Below are 23,192 nucleotides of genomic sequence, written 5' to 3'. Positions count from 1 at the left end.
TGGGGTTGAGTCCGAATCAAACATATATTCCCCCAGAGCTATAGCTGAAGGGTGATGGAATTAAACGTGTACTTATTCGTTGATCGATACGCATACAATGTAGCCAGACATAGGCCACCAAAAAGCGCTTTGCAAGGTCGTCTTATTACAATTTTCGGGCCTGGGCAGTCTGTAAGTCAACAGCGGCACAGCCTAGGCTGCAACATGTTTCAAGCCGATCACCGAGATCTTCTCGGCTTCCGACCAACAAGACCAAGCTATCCACGCTATCGTACCCAAAATCATTAGAATAACCTGAGCTCAAGCACAATCCCTGTTGGGCGTAATACCAAATTAGGGTAATGACTCCTCTCTGCCTAGCCCAGCCGCAAAAGTGTAACATGAGATGCATCTCAATGTATCCAGTCATTGTCCGTTGAGCTGACAATTGAACATGTATTTAACAGAGCTACCCTCTCTCCATATTGTGCTTCGGAGACCAGTAATTCTCCCCCGCTCTCATAGTTCACTTTTGGTGCATGCAGCATCCCCTCTTCGAAGAGGGAAAGATTGAGCATGGATTCCCAGGATCCGAAGGCCAACTTCCAAATTGTTCCAAGACAATCCGACGATGCCCCGCCCTCTGCTCTAGACCAAGCTGGGTTCAAACAGTCGCTTAGCTTTGTCCAAGAAGTTGGAGTGAGTTATGCTCCTTTATCCGCCGGCAAACGGCTCAATACTAACTGCTCTTACCTGCCAGGGCCGGTTCGAGGCTAGCGAGCCGGCAAAATATTCGACTTTTCTGAACGTATTGAACGAGACAAATGTGACGCCCGTGGAATCACAAGAAGAGTGGCAAGCTGTCAGGGCCGAGAAACAGGCTGAGGCTCGCGTAAAGCTGGAGGAACTATTCAAAGGCCACGAGGACTTGCTGGAAAAGCTGGATGCATTTATCCCAGCACTAAGCACGTGAGCGGCGAACTAGAAGCCTAGGAGACGATGAGAAGAAACCGAAGGTGGTCTGTGAAAGGATATTCTTTGGTGATGGAGGTTGGTTCGAGGGTCACGAGTAATCCCTTGGTCGAATCCAACAGAGCTACTGAACGTCCTCACTTAAGCTTTAAAAACAGCGCGCCAAGGGACCACACTTCATCTAAGGCGACTCACCTGTGACCTGCAGCAACCGAGCCCCGGGGGTGCCCAAGTAAGAAGAATACAGTATAGTTCTGAGCCTTGTTTCTTGTGTTGTTGGGACCGGTTGCAGATACGAAGCGGCACAGCCATTCAACATGACTCGAGATGGGTTCATCGCCTGCAGGTGGGGCCGCGATCAAGCGGATTGAAATGTCCACGAAGTGGTACCAGCAATTGGTAGATTTCGTGAGTGTTTGACATGTGGATATGTACCGAATCTTCTGGTTTTCAAGACAGATAGGCATATAGACTGGTACATGTAGTAATTACGGCTACATTCTGCATGACAAAACCCCGAAGTTTCGGGATAAGTGCAGGCCAAGTTAGCCGGTGTGTATCCTGCGACCGGATTCCTCTCAGAAACCCCAAAGCTTTGGGGATATTCAAGAAATTATTGCGGTGATACTGCCTGAGTAGGAACTTTTCAAAGAATAGGCGCTGCTCGGAGGTATGGCACTCAAGCGCAGCAATGAACGTAGGCCAGATAAGTATGTGCTCGCCTAGTGCGCCTTCTGGGAATGCCTCCAAGCTCCGTTGAAAGGTCTTGATGGCATCGACAGATGAGGGTGATAGGGTGTTGTCATTATCGTTAGTCAACGCTCTGCGGAGGTACATGTTAAAGGCCTGCTGGCGAATGTCGGTGATGAGGTCAAACGTAGGGCAGTGATCGGGATGTAAGCTGTAGTAGTAGTAGAGACAGTCGAAACTCTCCTGAGCGTGGTATGATAACGCCTTCATCCCGGCATCTTGGCTGACCAAGGGTGCAGCGTAGGCGCGCATCCTAGTGAGTCTGGGTAAGAAGCAGTTTTCAAACACTCAGCAGAACGGAACAAAGGGGATTACTTACTTGCGAATCTGTCTCAAGAGGAAACCTCCCATCTCTCCTGCGTCAGCTAGGGCCTCTTCACCTCCAATAGCTTTGATAGATGCTTCCAACATCTGGAAGACAATAGGGAAATCCGGCATGCCGTTGACCATGACTGAAACCAGAAGGACAACAATGGCAAGAACCACAAGTTGCTGGGTCTCGTCGCCCCAATCTGTTAGGTCCTTCCGATGCAAGAGTTGACCGATTGCCAAAGCATAGAGCCTGTCTGGATTGAGATGCGGCAGCAAGATGACTCTACCAGAGAGATGGAATGCTGACACGGCGAGGACAGCGTCCATTACCATTTCGTTTGACCAAGCAACCGGTAGGATCAAATGTCGCCAGCCGTTGTAGATGTCATCAACTACAACCATCTCTGGTGCAATGGCGTCTGAAACTGAATGGTACTATTAGTGTACGTTCAACAACTTGCGAACCGAAATCGAGGAAAACAACATTGGCATTAATTCTTAAAGCTTAATTCAGGCGGGAACTTAGGTTCCATCGATCAATTTAAGAGGCTTTATAGAGACTTCCGTGTGATTTCCGGCTCAGCCTTGTTAAGGTCTGAACGGCATAGAGAGATAATCTAGGTAAGGAACAGAAAGGATAATTAATTACATATCGAGGGAGCGCAGGCCAGGGACCAATAGGAGTTCCTTACTAGGAAAGCTTAACTTAGGATACGGCGAATAAGTTTTGTCTATAAAAAGTCTATACTTTCCTATTATCTAAATTGAGTCTATGTCCCTTGACTTACCTAGGTACTTAAGTACTTAGTAGAAAGTACGTCGACTTATTTCCTGAACTATGTAAATCAGGCAAGACGCGGGGGCGATTTTTCAGGGGCTCAATTTCGGGCTGGCGAGGTGGATGGCAAGGTGAACACCAACAAGTTGATGCAGGACATGAATATTTTCGGCTGACCTAAGCTCTCAAATCGCTAGAGGGAAGCCGTTGCAAATGATCCCACGGTTAATGCACTTTGCGCAACTCGGGCGTGTGCCATCGCAGTCGATTCGACGTTGGGAACACTCGTAACAGCCTGCCCATCATTTATTAGCCCGCCACTGATTCTCGGAACTTAGCACAAAGGTGGCGGGGTACACACCTTTGACTTTGGGTACGTATTGACGTTTTTTTCGAGCCATGAATGCTCTCAAGCATCAAGCCGCTCCCTCATCTCGGATATATCGCTCTGTTGTTACCAGAATCAGAAGCATCTAGGTCGAAGTGCGGGGAGTTCGTCTCTCAATGTTGAAGCCCAAAGCCCCCAACTTCTTCACTCCCACTTGCAACCTATCAATTGAGAAAGATCGGGGCACCTTATCGCGCTTTCCCCGCAATAGTGTTGGCCGCGGTTGCTGCTCCGGAGATCGGCATGCCTCAAGCGACCGCCTTGCAATAGTGTCATTCCCCGCTTTCTGAAGACGTCCCAAAGGGGTAATGGAGATGAGAGCACACATTATTCTGACTGACTCCCTTTCGAGACCAGCCGAATTCGCAATCATCTAGGGCATATATTCTCTCCTGGTATTGTAAACTAAGTATGGTCTATTTTGGCCTATCACGAACAGTTTTGATGACGCACCCACGACGGCACAAAGCTTTAGGAATGGAATAGATCAGTGGCTTTCGATAGCTCGTCGAACAGCCAAGTCTTGCAACTGTAACACTTTCATCGTAAACTCTAGCGATTTGAGAGCTTAGGTCAGCCGAAAATATTCATGTCCTGCATCAACTTGTTGGTGTTCACCTTGCCATCCACCTCGCCAGCCCGAAATTGAGCCCCTGAAAAATCGCCCCCGCGTCTTGCCTGATTTACATAGTTCAGGAAATAAGTCGACGTACTTTCTACTAAGTACTTAAGTACCTAGGTAAGTCAAGGGACATAGACTCAATTTAGATAATAGGAAAGTATAGACTTTTTATAGACAAAACTTATTCGCCGTATCCTAAGTTAAGCTTTCCTAGTAAGGAACTCCTATTGGTCCCTGGCCTGCGCTCCCTCGATATGTAATTAATTATCCTTTCTGTTCCTTACCTAGATTATCTCTCTATGCCGTTCAGACCTTAACAAGGCTGAGCCGGAAATCACACGGAAATCTCTATAAAGCCTCTTAAATTGATCGATGGAACCTAAGTTCCCGCCTGAATCCTTCTAGAAAAGCTTACACAGCTGTTACAATCAGACCATGTCGCTCGGAACGCGAGTAGCGAATTGCAAAGACCGAGATCTGTGGATATAAAGCCTTCAAGACTGGTCGGTTAGGAAGAACGGCTTGGACTAATACTTCTCTACACCTACACGATCCTTACTGTCAAAGACTTTCGTCCTAACGAGTCACAAGCACCAGCATCCCACACATCATCCCACACATCATCCCCACAACAACCATCAAAATGCTCCCCTCCATAACCCCCCTCCTCCTCCTCGCCGCCGCAGGAACCTCCCAAGCCATCAACATTTGCTGCTCCTCTTTCGCAGGCAACACCTGCACAAAAGACCAATACAACAAGCACCGCCAAGACGTCATCCTGAACCAAATCATAAACGTCGACGGCCGGAACTGCGTCCGCAAAGGCGCCGGTCCCGGCGCCTGGACCAGCAAGAAGGACTGGTCCGAGTGGTATGATTGCCAGCAGTGGACCGGTCCCGAGCAGCGCCAAATCGAGGTCGGGGAGTGTACTCTCTTCTGCGTAACGCCCAGTGGTCTTCTGAACGGACCTTGTATTTGAGCCTTGCTCTTGTTCGAGGTAACTTGTTGGACAATAGATCAATCATGCTGAAGGTTTTGAAAAGACGGAGAGGTGTCTTTGAACTCCCGACTTATTTTGTACCTTGGAAGATGCAGAATAACTGTGTAAAAGATATATCAAAAGTACCTGTTCCTACTTTGAGTAGAAGCTCAGTTCACAACGAAACGATGAAACAAGATGACACTAGCTGTTGAAAAAGAACCATCGAGATGATGTTCGTTCAATCGCTGGTCGTACCAGGAATGTTCACATTTGATTTGCGAATAATCCTATCACTGAAAGCACGATGTTCTGTACATGAGGCTCCAAGAATTCCAGCAAGTACGACTCCAGTCTAAAGTGGCTGAGCTTCCTCGGTCCTTAGTAGACCAACCCTGACGTTTTGGCTTGCTGGTTAGGCGCCGAACGCTGTATTTTACATCTTATTCTTGGAAATCATAATCCATGTTATCGCTGTTCGTGTATAATACTCTCAAGTCCATTGCCCTGGAAGTCACCCGCTGCCATAACTCATTGTTCTTTTCCATCGTTTTGCGCTTTGATTTACAATACTCCACAGACGGAATGAAGTGTAATATTGTCATGACCTGGTTCTAAATTCGTAAGCCCTCTCGAAATCATGATGATGGCGTTGAAGAGGGGCATATCTGTGCGTGTGGGGATTGGACTTACACCACTCGTCAAGTTAACGACTTCCCACGCCTGATGATCTACGGTCCGCCTGACCGCAATCATTCCGCAACAACAGGAGGCTGCGCATCATTCATGCATTTGCATTGGCCGGCATGACTTTTAAAGAGAATTCGATACAGAGGACAAACCGAGATTATGGAAGCCGCCAATGTAAAGCAATGCGAGGCGGCCAGCCAAGAGTCATTCCTTTGAGCGTGGCGTCTAAAGCTACAGAGGCAAACCACGACCACAGCGAAGTTGATACCGCTGGTTATGAAGAAATTTACCCGGGATGGGCACGAGAGGCTATGCTTGTTGAAGGTTCCGTTGCGCTGTCCAAGTAGGTTATACATTGTGAATGCGGTGATGCATCCGCCGAGAAAAGCGCCGAATGTTCCAACGAAAAGGAACTCGGTGCTGTCGGTGTTGTTGCTGGTAAAGTTGTAGTGGATCAAAACGATGTCGCACGTGAATAGTATAAGCGACGTAAGAAACCAGGCAGAGCCGAGGACGTAAGTAAGCATCTTGTGTTGCTTGACGCTCATTTCCTCTGCTGTCGCGACTGCGCCACGTGCTACAGGTGCGCCTGATACTGCACGTGTGCCCGGGTTTTCTGGATCCATGTCGTGGAGTTCGTATGGAGGAGGGGGTGAACGACTGTGAATAGACATGATGAAGATGTCGTGGTGTGCCCAGGCCTGAGTGGGACGAACGAATTGGTGCAGAAGCAGGTACTCAGCGGATGGAGAATTGATCGGATGCAACGAGGTCCTCTGCTTGACGATGTCTTGTGGTGGTGTTTGTATACAATATTTGAAGTAGTGTTGGTCCAAGAAAGAAAAGATGGTGTGTTCGTGGTGTTGATTGTGGTCGGGAAGAAGTGGTGGAGATGGGAGCTGAGGTCAGTATGATTTGTCTGTGAGAATGTAGAAGGGGAAGTAATGCAAGGCTTCTTCCTGTTTATGGCAGAAAATGCCATCTGCTGCTTCCTCCTCCTCGGGACATCCCACGAGCTAATATCTACCGGGAAAGCAGGGAGCTGGCTTCTTATTTTGTCGAAGGCAGTCCTCGTTCACGAGAAGGTAACGCAGGTCAACGCCTGTGTCCACGCCCCTTCCATTTAAAATCACAATCATAACTTCCTACCTGCCTTACTGCCATCTTCAGCCAGTGTTCTTTGAGCTATCAAGGCTAAATCTATTGCTCTGCCTCCAGTCACCAAATGTTGGTCGACCACAGCTGAAGGAACGTCTTTTTTCTCAACTACTCTGAGCAAGTCGGCCGTCTTCAGTGAGCGGGATCACGACAGACATTCGTTCTCCGCAGAACTTTCCAGATATCAGACGCATCGCACCATCTCACCAGAATTTGAAGGAAGGTGCTGAGGGGGTTGGAGATAGATTTGAACGACACTTCCCCTGGAAGAAAATCTGGTCCTGGCCAGATCCGTACCGTGGGCCAAGCGGGCTGATAACCTCGATCATGCAGGCTGTCTGAAAAGCATCCAGGCAGGCAATGAGTATGGCTCCTGAAGGCACTTGTGCTTTCCCATCAAGCTACAAGTCTCTTAGTTGCAAGGAAGGGGACCCGCACCATGTCGATTCACATGCCTCGGAGGGTTGTGTTCTTCAAAGTACAGGTAGGTGGGAACTGCACCTTCTCATCCGCTGGTCAGTTAATTTGACGCGGAAGGCACGGGTGTACTGTCGTTGCGTAACATGCCCGACCAGTGACGGGCTGAATACAGCGAGGTGCGAAGCTGCTGAGAAAATCAGGAGATGGGAGAAGTTGATTAGGGTCAAAGGAGGCGGTGCTAAGGAAGAGACGGCGCTGCCAACAAGAAAGAAGGGTTGTGTTAAAAAGTTGGATTAGGTTCACTACATATCTTCTCGGAGTCCCAATTCGTGACGGGTTCAAATAATGCGGAAAAGGCAATGTCTCCCAGCGCCAGAAACTCCAATCCTGGTCATTCCATGTCTTATCTCGTGTTGTGTTTTCAAACGATCCAATCTGACCCCTGTTCCGAAATAGTCACTTCCCCTGTTCAGGCCTGTGCAACGGTGTCGCGAACAATCTTGTTGCAGTCGACGGGGTTCTCAAAGACGAACCAATCGTCGCGAGGGATGTTCTTGAACGCCTTCTCGAAGCGTTCCGGCTCGTTTTTGGCGGAGATGCCGATGGCAGCAATGTCAGTGACCTTGCGGATCAGGATGAGCTTGATCCAGCCCTTGAACTCGTGGTAGCTGTGGCTGCTGTTTAGTTCATGTATGAAAACGCTCAAGGAATGGAGATACTCACATGTCGCCATAAGCCTCGGGGTCGGACTGCGTAGAGTCGCCAATGAGAATGAACTTCCTCTTGGGAAGCCAGTCGTGCACCTTCTTCATGCGTTCTACCTTGTATTGCTCCGTGGCCATTGTCAGCGCCGACAGCAGGCCTGCAACCGTCTTCCAGCTTGAGTCGCGGAGGATGATGGACCCAGGCGGGTAGTACTTGTCACGGAACTCTCTCAAGAACGGATACAGGTTGTATGGGGAAGCCGAGAGGTAGAACCACGGTGATTCCTGCGGCAGGAGTGCAGAAATGTTCCGGTACAGCTCCGGCATGCCCTCGATTGGTCTCGGTTCGTTGACAAAGGTCTCGCGGAGGATGCCGATAGGGTCGCTCGTCTGCGTCAACTTGATCGTGTCGTCGATGTCTGCGAGACGCCATGTTAGTGAACCGTCACGGAATGGTTTTGGTTTTAGGGGTACCGTACCTGAAATGATTGCCCACCCCTCTGGAGCAGCGAAGAAAGTCTTCATCTCCAACAAGCCTGTCGCACCACGCGGCACCGCTGCGCTCGACGTGACCGTCGACCCAGTCGGTTGCTCGTGAATCTTGAGCGTGTCCGTGGTAATGCCATTCGACCCCGAGGGACCCAGCTTGAGCTCCTTCATCTGATGCACGATGCGGAGGTGTCGCGCCGGCTGCACGTCCCAAAGGAACGGCATGATCCGTTCCTCAATGGTCTTACGCTCTTCTGCATCGTCCGAAAGCCCAAGCTTCTCAGCAACGCCCTGCACGATATCGACCACCTTGCATTTCGGCTCCTTTTCGAAAATCGCGGCGACGAACTCGGCCTGCCAGCTGCCTAAACGAGAGGGCTTGTATGCTGTGTTATCCAGGAGCCAGACGATGTCGTCGTCGGTCACGGGCCTGCCCCAGGGGTTGTAGCTACCGAGATGCGACAGGATACCGCTGGCGCTCGCGAAGGCCGCCTGCAAGGTCGGCACTGTTGGGTTGGGGAGCTGTGCCTCGATCTCGTCGAAGCGACGTTCTTTGCGGGTTTGCTTCTGCATCTCGTCTGCGAATGCCGCGGGGCTCTTGCTGTCGTCTTTGGCCGCCATGGTTTCGATGTTCGGCGCTGCTTACAAGTCTTTATAGGGATGTCTCTCTATGTGCGTCCTTCGCCTCTTTGACAATGAATCAACGGTCACTTGGTCGGCGAGGTAAGCAATGTGACTCGAAAGGATACTCCTGGTGCCTTGGCGGCGAAGTGGCTGGTAGGCTGATGATTCAAGGCTGAAAGGCAGATGTGTCTCGAGGGGAGCTGTTCCTAGTTGACGGGAAACGGTGGAGGAGGGTGGGAGGTGCGGCACCTTAGGTAGGCGACCTAGAGCAGATGAATGGACGAAGACAGTACGGGGTAATAGGCGTATGTCTCAGCTGGATGAAGAATTGCTGGGAATATGAGCTTTCAGCTACGGCAGCCACGAGCCGTCGGTGTCGGCGAGAGGGGGGCAAGGCGAACCGATGCATTATGTCAGAGCTAGAGGCGCTGGCTGCATCGTCTGTGTGGGAGGTGTCCGTGACATGGTTTAGGGCGAGCTGTGACAGGTCGGTCCATCAGATGGCCACTGACAAACTACCCAAGTCGGTCGCAACAAGGCTTGGCTTAATATGCGCTTTCGAGACCCTTGTGACCGCCAACCGTAAATGGCCCAGGAAAGGGTAGGCAATAACGATGGACGGATCTGCTTGTAGGCGAAGGTGTATCGGAGGCGTAGGAAATGTGGAGGGGAGGGATGGAGGGGTTTGGCAGTCGCAACAAGTCGCAGTCGCAGTCGCACCGTGACATTGGAAGAGGAAAGGTCGCAGGCGGGGACGGGAGGTATCCGGTGCCTGTCTCCCTCCTGCCTTACCTCATCAGGCTCCCGTCAACTGGAGAGGGAACCCCTGCGGTTCGACGGTCATTAAAAAAGGCATGATCCGAAAATGTCCCGATGGCACGTCACGTGTTCGCGTCACTCGCCAGGGATCCTCCAGGTCAAGGAGTCACGTGGCGCTAGCTCTCCAAAACCCAAAGACACAACATGACAGTTCAAAAACAACAAACCAAGTCGTGGGCACCAACAAAGGAGGTTGAAGCAAAAGAATTGTCCCTGGCAAGGCTCGAACTTGCGACCTTTGGATATCCCTAGATATTCTAGCGTCACATGTGTGTTATATGAGACCAACGCTCTACCGACTGAGCCACAGAGGCTGATTGGTTGTGGCTGAGCAGGGCAGTATGTCCACCATGCAGGGTCAACGGACTCCAGGTTTGAGCAACTCAGTCGTTCTACCATATCGAATGATCAATTTTCTGTCTCGATTTACTCTTCTTAGACCACTCTCAATTTTTGCTGAATCGAAATCCAGTAAAAGCGCTCTCTCGCTTACTGCGGTCTTGGATGTCTTGGTCGGACTGATCGGACATACCGGTGCAAGCATTTGTCAGGTCGTCAGACGGAGTAGGCTACAGATAGGCTATGGCATCGCCAGAGACCCCTTACACGCCCGAAGACCCGGTTACTGTGAAATCCTAGCTATAGTTCATCGTTGTATATAAGATTGTAATTTGGCATTCCTTGGCATATTCTTTTCCAGTTCACTCGCAGGAAAATCATTTACCATACCATAATAGTTCAATTGCTTACTACGGAAACCACGTAAATCACCACAGAGATGACTACTACTTTCGAGGCCTCCTTCTCCATCACTCACATCACCACTGCCTCAGCCATACTGCACATAGATGGCGGTAATTTCCTCACGGATCCCGTCTTCTCCCCGGCTGGCACCGAGTGGGACATGGGCCCGACGGTGCTCAAAAACACAAAAGGCCCAGCCCTTCAACTGGAAGACCTCCCTGTCATTGACGCCGTACTTCTAAGTCACGAAGACCACCCCGATAACTTGGACGAACTCGGCCGGCGTCTCCTCGATGGCCGCAAAGTTCTCACGACACAAGACGGAGCACGGAAACTTGCACCCCGCCCTGGTGTACAGGCTCTCAAGCCAGGGGAAACCACGTTACTTCGTGTTGGAGGGCGGGAATTTGAGTTTACTGGAGTACCGTGTCAGCATCTTCCAGGCGGAGAAGTCACAGGCTTTGTGTTGAGGGCAGCAAATTTCGGGGAAACAAATGGCTTGCCCAACGTTATCTACATCTCTGGCGACACAGTCTACCTCGACGAGATCCCGAAATTGCTCGAGAAATACCACGTCTCCGTTGCGATTCTTAACGTGGGTGCAGTAGAGGTCGCGATCACCGATCATCCTTTGCTGGTCACCATGGACGGGAAACAGGCAGCGCGGCTGTTTCGCGAGATCGGGGCGGATGTTTTGGTGCCGATGCATTACGAATCCTGGGCACACTTCGCGGAGAATGGAGACCAGCTCAGGGCTGTTCTTGAAGAGGAGGGCGTTGCTGACAAGGTACGCTGGCTAAAGCCTGGAGTCGAGACAAAGATATTCTAAGTATTTAGTAATAGCCTCTCTTTACTAAGTACATGTACCAAACATCCTTCAAGTTCTATGGCCTGCCTGATTGATGTTAGCTGTCACCTTTGATGGTGAATAGTCTGCTGCTTGTGATGCTATAAGCCTAGATACACCAAGTTCTCGGGTATCAACACCAAAATTCATCTAAAAGGAAGAGCTGTGATACTCGTCTGAGGCTCGTCTTCATCTTGAGTCATGTGGAAAGTGAATGGATCTCAAAGCAACGTTGCCTACTCCTTATGATCATTGTCCATCTTGGCTGGATTCGCACTCGTTTCAGGGTCGACAACGCCGTGGCCCATGTGTGCCGAGTGAACGAGGGAAGGATTCTCGGCCTTGATCTTGGCAAACTCCTTCTCAGCGTCCCATGCCCAGATACTATCGCTGGCAAAGACGAGATCCATTTCCTCCAAGGTGCGTTGGTTTGACTCCGGGTAGAGTGCCCAAACAACAACGAGGGATATGAAGTTGACGGCGCCAAAGAGGTACAGCGTCTTTTCGTTGAGCTTTTCGAAGATTATAGGGAGAAGAAGCACCTGTAAACGGTCTTAGAAGTTGAAACAAAATGCTAAAGAGTGGTAATTGTCGTGCACTCACCGTCCATCCATTGCCTATCGACCATCCAACAACACCCCAAGCGTTGCCCTTGGCACGTACTTGCAGGGGGAAAATCTCCGCGGGGTATAACCAGGGGACCGTCAACCAAGTCGCACCAAAGACCGCGGTATATAGGAAGACGAAGAAGGTAGCGGCACCACCCAGTCCTGAACGGTTGCCGGGATCAGCATTGAGAGTTGCTCTTGCTAGGCCTCCGGCGCAGAACATGCATATCCCCTGCGCAACAGCACCCCAGTACAGTGTCCAACGTCGACCAATGCGGTCTATAGTGAACACGCAAATCAACGTCGCAAACTAGACGATGTCAGCTTCCAAAACCCACAACATGCGAAGGTAGCAATCGATTTACTTACCATATAAGTGATGTTATTCACACCACTCACCCAAAGGCGCTGCTCCGAACTGATGCCAGCAATCGAGAAGATCGTAGGCCCGTAGATCGTGATTCCCGCAATACCTACCCACTCTTGGAGAATCTGAAGCCAGATAACAAGCTGAACACGACGGCCGGTGTGCAGTTTGCCCGAGCCTATCCCAAAGAGCATGGCAAAGTAGCTCTGCTGCTTGGCGGTGTCGTGTTCTAGGTTTCTAATGCTGAGGATCTCCTGCAGCTCTGCCTCTGCGGCCTTCCCATCCTCGCCCTCGTTTCCGCGGAGTCTGCCCAGGATAAACCTGGCCTCCTCTTCTCGGCCTACCTTGGCGAGCCATCTTGGAGACTCCGGCATGAACCAGATCATGATGAAGAGGGCGATCAGAGGGATGATTTGGAATGCGATTGGAAACCTCCAGACAAAGGATGATGTGGCGTCCTTGTACTTTGACGTGCCGCTATCACCAAATTAGATACCGGTAGTCTTGGCCTGGTGTTCGTAACTTACAATTGTAGCCAGTATGCGACAACAACGCCAAAGATGTTGAGAGTAAATTCTATGGCGACAAACTTCCCCCTAGATGTATGAGAAGCTACTTCTGTTGCCCACACTGGGGTGATGGCGTTCAACATGCCGGTGCCAATGCCGTTCAAGACTCGTGCTTTAATCCACGTTGAGGTTAGCATTCTCAATTTAGGGTTGATAATAGTGCCGCGTACGACAAAACATCCAATCCGCATTCTGCGCAGCGGATTGAAGAGCCGCAGTGCAGATAGACCAGATGCATGCGACGGCAATAGTCTTGAGGCGCCCGTATCTGTCACCGAACCAGCCGCCTATCAAGCACCCCGCGAGCGTTCCGGGAAGGTAGTAAACGGCAACCTAGAACATTGTGAGATCAGTGGCCATCTGAAGGAGATAACCAGGTGCTTACGATGCCCCCTTGCAACAACGGCTTATCAACAACCACAATCTTTTGCTGCTCGTCCCAGTGACCAAATCCCATTAGTTCAGCATAATTACGTGCAGTGTTGACGCCGCCCATTAAACCTGCGACATATGTTATCAAATTTGACTTCTTGCTTCTCTCAAACACTTAGAGGCAAACTGCTCACCCTGGTCGTAGCCGAAGAAGAACACGCTCAAGGAAGCCACGAAGCAGACTGCGTTGAGCAGCGAGCTCTTGTAGAGCTTGTTGGCGGCATTGTACTTCGCGAGGGGACCTGTTGGACTTGACATTTTGGTATAATGTCTTGTTTCTCTCCTGAAAGTTGTACAGGCATGCTGCTTCAATGTCTAGAACAGAAGATCAGCAGAAAAAGTCCAAAGGGAAACTTTAGGGCCCGGGGAGGTCACAAAGGTAGTACTTATATAAGATTCAAATCTAGATTCTTAATCCCGAGGGTCGATTGCATCGTTGTTACCCCCCACCATCGCTCCTCCAAGTTTCCTCTCCCCACACCCCACGTTTTGAACCGCACGTATCCCGTCGACTCTACGGGAAAAACAAAACCCGGCTGGTGACATCACTCCAACATCCGCCAGCGCCTTCACATACCTAGTATTTACCTCCAACGCCGGCTCCGCATACGTCCGACGCGCTCTAAGCCAATTCCCGGCAGGATACCTACCGAACAATTGCAAAGAAAGCTCGGGGCGTTGACCGGTCTGTCGCCGAGGGCTGCAGGAAAGCTTACATTGGGGGTGGAGACTTGCATGTTTTCCGCCCAACGACTGATCCGCCGGGAGAGGGACTGAGCGCAGTGAGCGGCTGTAAACGGGATTATCATTGCTTTTTGTGGCATGATCAAGTGACGTCGAGTGAGGAGCCAACCCAGATTACACCAAAAGACCAAGCCGCGACGGACAGAACGCCGAATCGCTCACTGGTATCGCACGTTGCTATCGTCGATGTATGCTCTCAGTAGTACGTTATACGCCAGGGCGATGACTCGAACTTAGTGTGCACCGTTACCTTGCATGCTCGTGACCTGAATCCAAGGACTGGATCTTGAAAGATCACTCCGCATTGCTTCCGTCTCCATGACTCAAACCCTCCCGATCATCTGTGCCGTAATCCTTGGGCCCGCTCCGAGCCTCCGACATATCCCTCCGGAACCGGAGGCGACAAAGAGCATGGGTCTGATTGACCGCATTCACAGTGCCGGTAGAATTGGACTCCTGCAAAGCAAAGGATCCTGCTTGCCTTGCGACACAAGAACGTAAGTTGGTTAGGGAAACTGCTGTAGGATTGGCTGTTGGTGACATGATGCATCCATGTCCTCAACTCTCTTTTAATCATTTCTCTGTAGACTATCTCAGGCTCCTTACAAGCTTCATGGATCCATTCTCTCCAAGTATAAGTACGATGTTGATGTCTTCAAAAGTTGTCAGTCGGGGTATGGTGTACAGGCGTCCGTTCACATTCCCAGTGTTCAAACTTGTCCGTGTTGATATCGACTCCAAAGACCCTGGCACCACGGTGAGCCGCAATCGCCAGCCCGTTCAATCCTAGACCACCTAGACCAATGACAGCAACCGTGTGCAATTCGCATACCCGGCCCTCAGTGACGACGGCGTGGTAGGCAGTTGCAACGGAGTCGGTAGCTACAGCAGCTTCAGCGAAGCCAACCTGATCCGGTATCTTGACAAGATTCTTGACTGGTGCAAGTGCATATTCAGCGTACCCGCCGTCGCAGCCGATGCCGAGGGCTTCCTCAAATTCTCTCTCTTGGATTGGATGGCCCACGCAGGCTACGGCAACCCGGTCGCCGATTTTGAATGATGTGGTTGAAGAGTTGCCTAGCTCGGTAATGATACCGGAGACCTCATGACCCAACGTTACGGGCAGGGCGCACATCCATGCTGCGCCGCCGCCGTGCAGGACATGAGTGTCGGAGTGGCAGAGCCCGGCGGCTTTGACGCGGATGAGGGCCTGTTTAGGGCCCGGAGAGGGGATCGGGACGTCTTGGAGAACAAGGCCTTTGTCGGGGCCGAGGAAACGAAAGGCTTTCATGGTAGGCCGAGGTGTTGTGTAAAAAAAGGCAGGAACAGGTGAAGCTTTGTAAACACCTGGATAATATGTGTCTATTTCTCTCTAGCATCGTTATTGAGGTCTTATATCTACTCAAGTATCTCATTCGACAGGCCCTCAGGCAGGCGGATTGTGGATACGCTGCTGTCGGAATAGGATGATTCATAATGAGTCTAAACCTTAGGTTGGGAAATGGTCGTTCTTGCACAAGGCATCCTTGATCGGCTTCGGCTTGGCACTTACCCACCTCAGCATAAGGCAAATTTGGGATGCGTCCGTGAGGAAAAGCAATTAGACGATATATTACTGGTATCAACAAGGAGAGAGTAGAGTTTCTTTGTTTGGGTAGTAGTCTGAGCGGATTAGACAGATGAATGCATACAAAACTGCGAGAGCCAAGTATGTTGATATTCTAAAACATCCATTCACCAAACACTAGTTGAGATTTCCGACGACCTACCCTTCAAAGATTTTCCAGCTTATCCCATCTGGTGCGGATGGACAGCACTTTCGCCAAGGGCGGGGTAGAGCCAATAAGGGCTTGCAAATCTATTAAGTTAACCAATTGTTACGACCCAACATGCATGACCAAGAACAGGGCCTGCCCCGCAGGCTCGCAGCGCCTATAACGCACCATATATGCAGGAAATAAGGGATACTAAGCACTCTCTTACGGAACGGAAGAACTATGGTACAAGTCACGTGATGATAAGATAAGGAAAACCGTATGCCAAGAATACGGAGTCCGTCCCTTTGAGGTACGGACCCCGTATATTCAGAATACGGAATCCGTACGGTAAACATACGGATAAAGGATATGTTCAGAATCAAGACTTGTATATAGGATGGACTCGAGCCGGACTCTAGGACAGACTTCCCATAGCTCTTCAGCAATTAACTTCGTATCAGGATTAACATCCGCTTTCAGCTACTACCTTGACAAGACTACGATTGATCACCGCAGCCTTCCCTTACCTTACGACTTACAGACATAGCTTCCCTGAAGCTATCCCCGACTACGATTACTGTTACCAGTTCCGCAGCCTCAACTTCTGCAAACTACCTCTACGACTAGCTGGCCGTAACAAACGGCCTTAAAGGTCTAGAGGTAGTAACTAGAGTAAGGGAAGTATAATAAGTATAACCTTATAACTAATTAAAGCTTACATATAGTTATTTATATATTTAGGCTTTAGCTAGGGGGATATTAGTGTTACGCCCGCCGCAACTTGTCACTGTGGGCGCGTAGCTATATAATGCGGAACAAGGGAAAATGATGCGGAGTCATCATTATCGAAGCTTTTGCTTTCTGCCACAGTTAGTTGCCTTGACCTGCTCGTAACAATTAGAGAAGGAGAGGTCTATAATATAACTTTTTTCGTTCTTATTAATGCGCGTGTTACGAGCTGGACAAGGCAACCAACTGTGGCACAAAGCAAAAGCTTCGATAATGATGATGTTAGGCATCATTGTCCCTTGTTCTGCATTATATAGCTACGCCATGACGGGACCAATCGTTTAGGCCGTAACAATCTAGGGTATTAACAAGGAGGCAGTATACTACGTCGTACTTAAATTAGGCCGTAATAGCGCGTTAGAGCGCTACGGCGGCGGTAGAGGAGGGTACTTTACTTCCCTATAATATATAAGGACGGGATAGGAGCGGCGCCAATAAGCGCGGTAGTAGCGCGCGCGGGCGCGATAGGGTCAAAAAGGGGTCCGGTAACGGGCTATCGGCATGCTAAGAGCTTACGAGGCCTCTCTGAGGCCTTACGGGCGGCGCGCCTGCGTCTGGTTACGAAGCCATCGCAGGTGATAATTCGTAACTTGGGTGCAGGAAGTGGTGTTAGTGGGTGGGTATAGGCCCGGGCAAGACACTAACAGTGGGTGTCTCACGCGGGTGATGCGTGCGGGAAGTTGCTTTGTCTTCAGCTAACCCACCAATTTTGGTGCGTAGAGCATTCGCCCACTAGTCGAGGCTCAGCCATATCCTATTGACATGTCGAATGCACTTGACTCTCCAAAAGAAACATCGCCATCATCCCAAAGAAGACTCAGCATCAAGTCCTCCCCGCCAGATACCGTGGGGTCGAAGGAGAACAGGTCTAGCTGGTCATTTCCGCCCCTTGCTGGATCATGTGCTCCCGTTGATCGCTCCGGTCGTCTGCTATCTCTTGCCCCTTCATGCGGTTGTGATGTGTCCCCAATTCTATTGGTCTCGGGGCTTTCGGCTAGATTGAATGAAAGAAGTCTTTCGACGTACGGGGCACCGGCTTGGTGGTACTCGGTTGGCGAGTTGGTCTTGAAAGAGTCAATGGCTTGTGAAAAGCTTGTCAGAAGGCGGTGATATTGTGCTGCTTGCGGACTCAGATGCCCTAAGAAGTCGAGGACACGTAGCGCGTTGTGAAAAGCCTTTCCACGGTTTTGGGGCACGTCATGGGCGAGTAGTGAGAAGCCAAGAACTAGGCCGGCGGCAAACAACCAAGCTCTGTATAGACTGTGAGCAGCAATATCCTTGCGCAAGACCAGGAAACTTACTTCAGTATGCACATATTGCCCATGATGGTGCGCGAATCCAGTGCGTCAGCACACATCTCTGCCATGAAGACTGCAGCATCCACACATGCATCAGATAGCTCAGCAACATTCTTTGCGTCTTCTGCTCCTCCTTCAACATTGTGGTCGACTGGCAAATCGTTGTTTATCTGGGGCATGATGTGCTCTATCAGGAACTCCCGAGTCGTCAGGATAATGCCAAAGTAGTATGTGCAGGCGACATGGATATTTCCGATAGCTATTTCTCGGTTTTGAGAGTGATGAGAGTGGGCGGTTCCTCTCTTGGGACGTTGGCGTAAGGCATTTGGCAGGTCCTTGCTCCAACATCTAATCTCGTAGAGAAATTGCCGTGCTTGCACCATGCCTAACTCAGATTCTTCGGTAAGAGTATCGACGATTCTGTTTAGTATTGTGGCAAAGGAGCAGGCAGAGTCTACTGACAGATTACGGTGTCGGTCCTCGTGCAGTTTTACGCTTCGTCTCAGTCTGCAAGGTGCTACACTCGTTGGTCTTCCGAGTATCGAGCTGCAAACGACATCGAAGAGCCGTATACTCTTGTCAACGCGAGATCTTGATGGCTTGTTAGCTCGTTGTTCCATATACGAAAACGAAGGAATACGGAATTGGCAAATGATACCTTAAACTTCGTTCGCTTTCTGAAAGAGACTGAAACTGTTCCGCCATGTGTAAGCCCATGACCGAGGCCGCCTTTGTAGCAACCCCAAGGTACATGAAAGCTGAGTTCCGACGGCAGGCGCCAAACATATAGAATGCCATTAACACAAAGCCTCGAGCAGTGTTCAGTGATGGATCGCTCAGCATTCTTTCAAAGGACAATTTGCGTGCTTCCGAGAAGTAACGAAAGGCTTTTGGCGCATCACCTATCTGGCCACGACATTGGGCGCCGATTGCGATCATCATGTAGAGGCAAAGAAGCCTCTCTGAGTTGGCAGCAGAGTCGGACCTCAGAGACCCAGTGTTATGTGACGATGGGTTCAGAGCTAGTAAACCTTCGATATCTGATTCATCGAATAAATCGAGGAGTCCGCTGGACTGTGCATTGGTCAATTATCCGCACACATGAAAGGTTTGGCGATTTTCGTGAAATGATATACTCACGGCATCGAGATATCGTTGGACCAATACTTTCTTCTCGGCGGTTTCAATGTCATCTGAAAAGTCTTCCGTCTGCTGAACAGGAACTTGTGCCTCAAACATGCGGTGGCATCCTTGGCTAATGGTAAAGCCTGGACCTAGGATCCGCAAGCTTCCTCGCAGGTACTGTAGGAACGCAATAGCTGAGGCGTTACCGACAAAGACTGAGAATCTCAATATGTCAGCTATCAATCGCTAAACTCTCAGAGTGCTTCAAAGTCGCAGATGAAGCGGCACATCGCGTAAAGTAGGTATCGCACCTTTTTCTCCACTACAGGTGTACATCATGACCGGGCGTGGGCCGGACGGCGTAGCCGTTTTACCGGAAGTTGACGATGCTGCAGTTTCATCCTCATCTCGCAACGAAGACTCTTGACGCTGATAAAGCAAGGGAGAGACATGATCACGCCGTCGAGAGTGTGAAACGGCTGGGGGTCGGCCCGGTGGTGCGCGACGAGCCCTGGTGTGCTGAGAATAAGTGCAAGACGAGCCTACACCGCGTTTAACGCAAGGTCGGCATGGCTGCGCGGCGTCGCATCGCTTCTTGGTCGCTCGGCACGCCGTGCAGGCCCTGGTGGACCGTTTTCGGTCCTCCGGACGCACCGGCGGCCGGGGCATGGCGTGTGATGCGGAAACAACGGAGAGGTGGTACGAAATGTAGGCTGCGGGCCGACGATTCAAGGTGCAATTGCCGCCAAGTCACATTAGATGCAATTCCATCGGGTTGTGAATCAGCATCATTCGATCACGCTACGAAAGATCACAATGCTTCTCAAACCCACAAGGCCCTTCATTGAGTAAGCAGATAAGCAATGTAAACATAATTGGAAGTTGAGATAGGCTTATCAGGGTGGTTCCCCGGATTGTCAATGTCAATCGGCGGCCGGTGGACAGGGCAGAGTAAATTCCCATTGATGTGAGCGGTGCTCGGCCCGCACACTTTATCGACTGTTTGTAAGCCCGTAAATCCGTATATCCGAGAATTCCCTCTGCTACGGAAGTTCCGCCTCAACTGACCAATCAAAGACCCTATCTCGTTGCTAGTCAGGATAGAAGCTCGGAATACCGTCACGACACCAGTACTGGTTCATAATGACTCGGCCGGAGCTCAACCCGTGCCGTACTTTGCGCTAAGTCTGGTATCATTTTTGATGTGAAGTATCTCATCTTATAAGCTCTTGGAGTCTCCCAGTCTCATCAACGAGTTCACCAAAAGAGCCCAAAACTTAAGATCACGCCGACGAAATCAAGCCACTCGTAGCGCCAAAAAATGTACGCAGACATCAGCAAACCTCCAGCTCCTCTTCCGCAGTCTGAATTGAAGACGGTTGGAAGCGGGGTTTCATCACTGTCACCCCTCTCTCGCCGTGGAGTTGGACCGGGCCTCATTCTTCTTGTCCCTTCAGTCGACAATGCACTAGCAATTGAGGAAGGCGTACCCGCGCTGCCCCTGAAATGGGCCGAGGAGGGGTACACAGTCATTGCTGTTCAGCCAACAGCGTTCGAAAATGGCATACGCGAGACGCTCGATCTTGCCATTCAAACATTTCGGAAGAGTGATAAGTGCGACCCAAAAGATGTGGCTGGCCTTGTTGGTGAGTTGCAATCTCCACCACATCACGCATGTTGGACTTGGTTAATTGAGATGGCTTAGCGTACGAACCAGAAATGTGGAACACGGTTGCGCCGATCCTATCTGAATTCCCAGAAATCGTGAGCACAGTGGTGTACGCCGATGGCTCAGAAAGGTCATCAATCTCCAGTAGCTCTTCGCCCACAGTCTATCACTTTGCTGGAAAATCCGAACGACAGCCCTTGCGGTCAAAGAGCCGAACGGAATACTTTTACCCAGCAGCCCAGTCCTTCAAATTCGCAACTCCGTTCCAGGCGCATTTCGATTACAATATGGATATGCTCTCATAAACTCGCAATCTCACTCTCCTCAAAGGCGAAATGAAAAGTCCCATTTTTGACTTGGAGGCTATTTGGGATGAGCATACTTGGTATGAGTTCGCCGATAGATTTGTGGAGCACACTATGAGCACAATGGTGCAAGACCCATACGTCAACCACATCCCAACGGTGAGAGAACTCCGATCGTGTAGAGCGAAGTGAAGGAGAATACCCTTAATAACGTTTGCTCGCTTAGTTGACCGGTGGTGTTGGTCGCAACAAGCTGACTGACTTTTATCGTCACAATTTCATCTTCAATAACTCAGCCGACACGGAATTGGAGCTCATTAGTCGAACCATCGGCATCGATCGTGTAGTTGACGAGTTCATTTTCAAGTTCACACACGATCAGGAGCTTGACTGGCTGTACGTAGAAGCACCACAAACCCAACTAAGCCCACCTGTTCGTCGGTATATACTGACATGGCCGCTAGGCTCCCGGGAGTTCCACCAACCAATAAATACGCTGAAATCCCATTTGCTGCCGTTGTCAACATCCGAGGTGATCGCCTGTACCACGAGCATATCACTTGGGATCAAGGTACAGCCTTGGCTCAATTGGGGCTCCTTCCAGAGTACCTTCCTTTCCCCGGGGGTAATCTCCAGTACAGGGTCCCTGTAGCGGGCGTGGAGACAGCGATGGAGTTGAGAGCACGAAATTCTGTTCCGTCGAATGATATGTTCAAGTTTGCGACACGCTCTGCAGACAGCGAAACAGTGACTCGAGGAAAGTTGGTTGCGGCTGTAAGCGACAATGGTGTAGCACCAATTGCAAATTGATCAATAACGATTTTTGGTGCAGAATTTCCTCAATTGAGTATCCCTGTTATGTGTATATGAAGTCTTCCGTGCTACCATGCCAGATGATAGGCAATGGCAATTTTGGATCATGCCTGATGTAGCGTCTCAACTGTTCAGGGTATCTTAACACGCGATGTGCTCTACCATCCATCATTTTAATCAATTAATCGCCTTGCACCTAGATGTAGAAATGCTACATGCACATCTATGAAGGTTGACAGGTGTTCATCCACAGTCCATGAAAGCCCGCACGTACTTCTTCTGCTTGCGGTGCAAGTTTTACGAAACCACAAGCCTGGCATTCTGTTCCGCAATTCTTTCGCAACTTCAACAAGCAGGTATTCCTCCAAAGACCTTTCCTCTCGACACGTGCCAGTCGAACCGCGGCACAGTTGCATACCAGATCTGGATCAGAAGCTCAGCATTTTCGACGAACTGGTTCATCTTCTCGATCAGTTCGTCATATTCGTCGTGTGACATCTTAGCGGTGAACCCAGTGGGAACTAGGGATGGATAGAACACATAGTAGCTCACGAGCAAGATTTGGAGGACGTCAGGAGACGGCGTGTACTATATAGTATATAGCTAGAGCCTGCGACCCTTCACGCCACATACCCTTCGGGAGGTCTGCCGCAAGGGCGGCTGCGCCCTTGCCGCCATGGCGTTAAATAGAACAACAACAAATCTTTCTAGCGGACCGCCGCAACAAGATATTGCACAAACCGAATGAATTCGGGCCCCTGCTTAATAGTCCGTTGGGGTATGAGATTGCCGTCGATGAATTTCCTCCATATGAAATCCCAAGATCTGACGAAAACAGTTTCGTCCTCCCTTTGGCGGCGCTCCTTTTCCCGCTCGACTTTGTTCCAGATCCCGCATGGCTTGTTGCTGGGGGCTGGAAGTCCGAGTTCTCTGATGAAACGGTCTGCCAAGTAACTATGCTTTAATCGGAATTTTATCATCGAAGCGATATCCATTCCGTCGGTGGATGCTTCTGTTGACTCGATGGTGTCGAGGAGATAGTCCTGGATGTAGGAGCCATGTCCGCTGTGCCAGTCCCCAGGCCAGAGTTCAACAAAACGTCTAGACATTTCCACGACTCGTTCTCGGCATTTGGGGCATGTTGTCAAGGTTTGTTCGTCTTCGTATCCGTCGAATGTGCAAGTGAAACGCGAATGCACTTGGTTACATTCAATTTTGACCAGCTCGTTCAGTCTCGCCACCGCCTCATGGTACTCTGCTACTAGCATTGTATAGTCGATGGATATGTTGATAAGATGGGACTTTTCGAGCATCATCTTAATTCTTTTCTTGTTGTGATTTTGGGTGTAGGAAGCCGATGTGTTCTGAGTATGATCGGCTTTTCTGAACTTATCCTGCTGGGGAGCTACGCAGACTTTCTGCAGATTGATTGAGCTATCTC

At 50.2% G+C, this 23,192-nt stretch overlaps 11 protein-coding genes and 1 non-coding gene across 12 annotated transcripts; 4 read left to right on the top strand and 8 right to left on the bottom strand.

The window, feature by feature from the left end:
• Positions 1 to 555: 555 nt before the first annotated feature.
• BDP81DRAFT_399442 (uncharacterized protein) lies at positions 556 to 952 on the top strand (the record flags this gene model as incomplete). The annotated part of the gene is made up of 2 exons (XM_060588576.1): positions 556 to 678; positions 740 to 952. The coding sequence occupies 2 exons, from the start codon at positions 556 to 558 to the stop codon at positions 950 to 952; spliced, it is 336 nt and encodes a 111-aa protein (XP_060439429.1).
• Positions 953 to 1,176: 224 nt separating this feature from the next.
• BDP81DRAFT_503786 (uncharacterized protein) lies at positions 1,177 to 2,427 on the bottom strand. Its single transcript, XM_060595604.1, has 2 exons — positions 2,021 to 2,427; positions 1,177 to 1,954 (listed from the first exon to the last, which is right to left on the bottom strand). Exons 1-2 carry the CDS (start codon positions 2,413 to 2,415, stop codon positions 1,402 to 1,404), a joined length of 948 nt encoding a protein of 315 aa, XP_060439428.1. The 5' UTR covers positions 2,416 to 2,427; the 3' UTR covers positions 1,177 to 1,401.
• A 1,869-nt stretch (positions 2,428 to 4,296) lies between these two features.
• Positions 4,297 to 4,902, top strand: BDP81DRAFT_475699 (uncharacterized protein). Its single transcript, XM_060594746.1, has one exon. It carries the CDS (start codon positions 4,445 to 4,447, stop codon positions 4,778 to 4,780), a length of 336 nt encoding a protein of 111 aa, XP_060439427.1. The 5' UTR covers positions 4,297 to 4,444; the 3' UTR covers positions 4,781 to 4,902.
• Positions 4,903 to 5,370: 468 nt separating this feature from the next.
• Positions 5,371 to 5,837, bottom strand: BDP81DRAFT_439551 (uncharacterized protein). The gene is made up of 2 exons (XM_060591413.1): positions 5,474 to 5,837; positions 5,371 to 5,388 (listed from the first exon to the last, which is right to left on the bottom strand). Exon 1 carries the CDS (start codon positions 5,824 to 5,826, stop codon positions 5,533 to 5,535), a length of 294 nt encoding a protein of 97 aa, XP_060439426.1. The 5' UTR covers positions 5,827 to 5,837; the 3' UTR covers positions 5,371 to 5,388; positions 5,474 to 5,532.
• A 1,680-nt stretch (positions 5,838 to 7,517) lies between these two features.
• Positions 7,518 to 8,862, bottom strand: BDP81DRAFT_399439 (uncharacterized protein; the record flags this gene model as incomplete). Its single annotated transcript, XM_060588575.1, has 3 exons — positions 7,518 to 7,716; positions 7,772 to 8,171; positions 8,232 to 8,862. 3 exons carry the CDS (start codon positions 8,860 to 8,862, stop codon positions 7,518 to 7,520), a joined length of 1,230 nt encoding a protein of 409 aa, XP_060439425.1.
• A 1,030-nt stretch (positions 8,863 to 9,892) lies between these two features.
• Positions 9,893 to 9,998, bottom strand: BDP81DRAFT_t336. Its single transcript has one exon. It is a non-coding gene; the product is annotated as a tRNA-Met (tRNA).
• A 464-nt stretch (positions 9,999 to 10,462) lies between these two features.
• Positions 10,463 to 11,257, top strand: BDP81DRAFT_331985 (beta-lactamase superfamily domain-containing protein; the record flags this gene model as incomplete). The annotated part of the gene is made up of 1 exon (XM_060585551.1): positions 10,463 to 11,257. One exon carries the CDS (start codon positions 10,463 to 10,465, stop codon positions 11,255 to 11,257), a length of 795 nt encoding a protein of 264 aa, XP_060439424.1.
• A 10-nt stretch (positions 11,258 to 11,267) lies between these two features.
• Positions 11,268 to 13,666, bottom strand: BDP81DRAFT_439546 (general substrate transporter). Its single transcript, XM_060591412.1, has 7 exons — positions 13,386 to 13,666; positions 13,205 to 13,320; positions 12,990 to 13,152; positions 12,778 to 12,931; positions 12,253 to 12,727; positions 11,879 to 12,193; positions 11,268 to 11,817 (listed from the first exon to the last, which is right to left on the bottom strand). The coding sequence occupies exons 1-7, from the start codon at positions 13,507 to 13,509 to the stop codon at positions 11,512 to 11,514; spliced, it is 1,653 nt and encodes a 550-aa protein (XP_060439423.1). The 5' UTR covers positions 13,510 to 13,666; the 3' UTR covers positions 11,268 to 11,511.
• An 804-nt stretch (positions 13,667 to 14,470) lies between these two features.
• On the bottom strand, positions 14,471 to 15,515 carry BDP81DRAFT_439544 (chaperonin 10-like protein). The gene has a single exon (XM_060591411.1). It carries the CDS (start codon positions 15,284 to 15,286, stop codon positions 14,651 to 14,653), a length of 636 nt encoding a protein of 211 aa, XP_060439422.1. The 5' UTR covers positions 15,287 to 15,515; the 3' UTR covers positions 14,471 to 14,650.
• A 1,595-nt stretch (positions 15,516 to 17,110) lies between these two features.
• Positions 17,111 to 19,451, bottom strand: BDP81DRAFT_384574 (uncharacterized protein). The gene is made up of 5 exons (XM_060586956.1): positions 19,276 to 19,451; positions 18,980 to 19,179; positions 18,498 to 18,913; positions 17,843 to 18,430; positions 17,111 to 17,792 (listed from the first exon to the last, which is right to left on the bottom strand). Exons 1-5 carry the CDS (start codon positions 19,301 to 19,303, stop codon positions 17,285 to 17,287), a joined length of 1,740 nt encoding a protein of 579 aa, XP_060439421.1. The 5' UTR covers positions 19,304 to 19,451; the 3' UTR covers positions 17,111 to 17,284.
• An 834-nt stretch (positions 19,452 to 20,285) lies between these two features.
• On the top strand, positions 20,286 to 21,785 carry BDP81DRAFT_465352 (uncharacterized protein; the record flags this gene model as incomplete). The annotated part of the gene is made up of 6 exons (XM_060594271.1): positions 20,286 to 20,610; positions 20,670 to 20,895; positions 20,977 to 21,097; positions 21,165 to 21,334; positions 21,403 to 21,685; positions 21,771 to 21,785. 6 exons carry the CDS (start codon positions 20,286 to 20,288, stop codon positions 21,783 to 21,785), a joined length of 1,140 nt encoding a protein of 379 aa, XP_060439420.1.
• Positions 21,786 to 22,458: 673 nt separating this feature from the next.
• Positions 22,459 to 23,019, bottom strand: BDP81DRAFT_332284 (uncharacterized protein; the record flags this gene model as incomplete). Its single annotated transcript, XM_060585581.1, has 1 exon — positions 22,459 to 23,019. One exon carries the CDS (start codon positions 23,017 to 23,019, stop codon positions 22,459 to 22,461), a length of 561 nt encoding a protein of 186 aa, XP_060439419.1.
• Positions 23,020 to 23,192: the final 173 nt, after the last annotated feature.

This window comes from Colletotrichum phormii (assembly GCF_030913505.1).
Source record: "Colletotrichum phormii strain CBS 102054 chromosome Unknown BDP81scaffold_29, whole genome shotgun sequence".
NCBI classification, from domain to species: Eukaryota; Fungi; Ascomycota; class Sordariomycetes; order Glomerellales; family Glomerellaceae; genus Colletotrichum; species Colletotrichum phormii.
The sequence above is the reverse complement of the archived record's forward strand: the minus strand, read 5'-3'. Positions and strand labels throughout refer to the sequence as shown.

Coding starts and splice junctions, on each gene's coding strand:
- BDP81DRAFT_503786 (XM_060595604.1), bottom strand. CDS start 2,415: ATGGTTGTAGTTGATGACATCTACAACGGCTGGCGACATTTGATCCTA. Junction 1,955..2,020: donor CTCTTGAGACAGATTCGCAA/GTAAGTAATCCC, acceptor CAGACTCACTAG/GATGCGCGCCTACGCTGCAC.
- BDP81DRAFT_475699 (XM_060594746.1), top strand. CDS start 4,445: ATGCTCCCCTCCATAACCCCCCTCCTCCTCCTCGCCGCCGCAGGAACC.
- BDP81DRAFT_439551 (XM_060591413.1), bottom strand. CDS start 5,826: ATGTATAACCTACTTGGACAGCGCAACGGAACCTTCAACAAGCATAGC.
- BDP81DRAFT_439546 (XM_060591412.1), bottom strand. CDS start 13,509: ATGTCAAGTCCAACAGGTCCCCTCGCGAAGTACAATGCCGCCAACAAG. Junction 13,321..13,385: donor CTTCTTCGGCTACGACCAGG/GTGAGCAGTTTG, acceptor CATATGTCGCAG/GTTTAATGGGCGGCGTCAAC. Junction 11,818..11,878: donor CGATAGGCAATGGATGGACG/GTGAGTGCACGA, acceptor GACCGTTTACAG/GTGCTTCTTCTCCCTATAAT.
- BDP81DRAFT_439544 (XM_060591411.1), bottom strand. CDS start 15,286: ATGAAAGCCTTTCGTTTCCTCGGCCCCGACAAAGGCCTTGTTCTCCAA.
- BDP81DRAFT_384574 (XM_060586956.1), bottom strand. CDS start 19,303: ATGATGTACACCTGTAGTGGAGAAAAAG. Junction 19,180..19,275: donor CACCTGTAGTGGAGAAAAAG/GTGCGATACCTA, acceptor TGAGATTCTCAG/TCTTTGTCGGTAACGCCTCA. Junction 18,431..18,497: donor GAAAGCGAACGAAGTTTAAG/GTATCATTTGCC, acceptor CAAGCCATCAAG/ATCTCGCGTTGACAAGAGTA.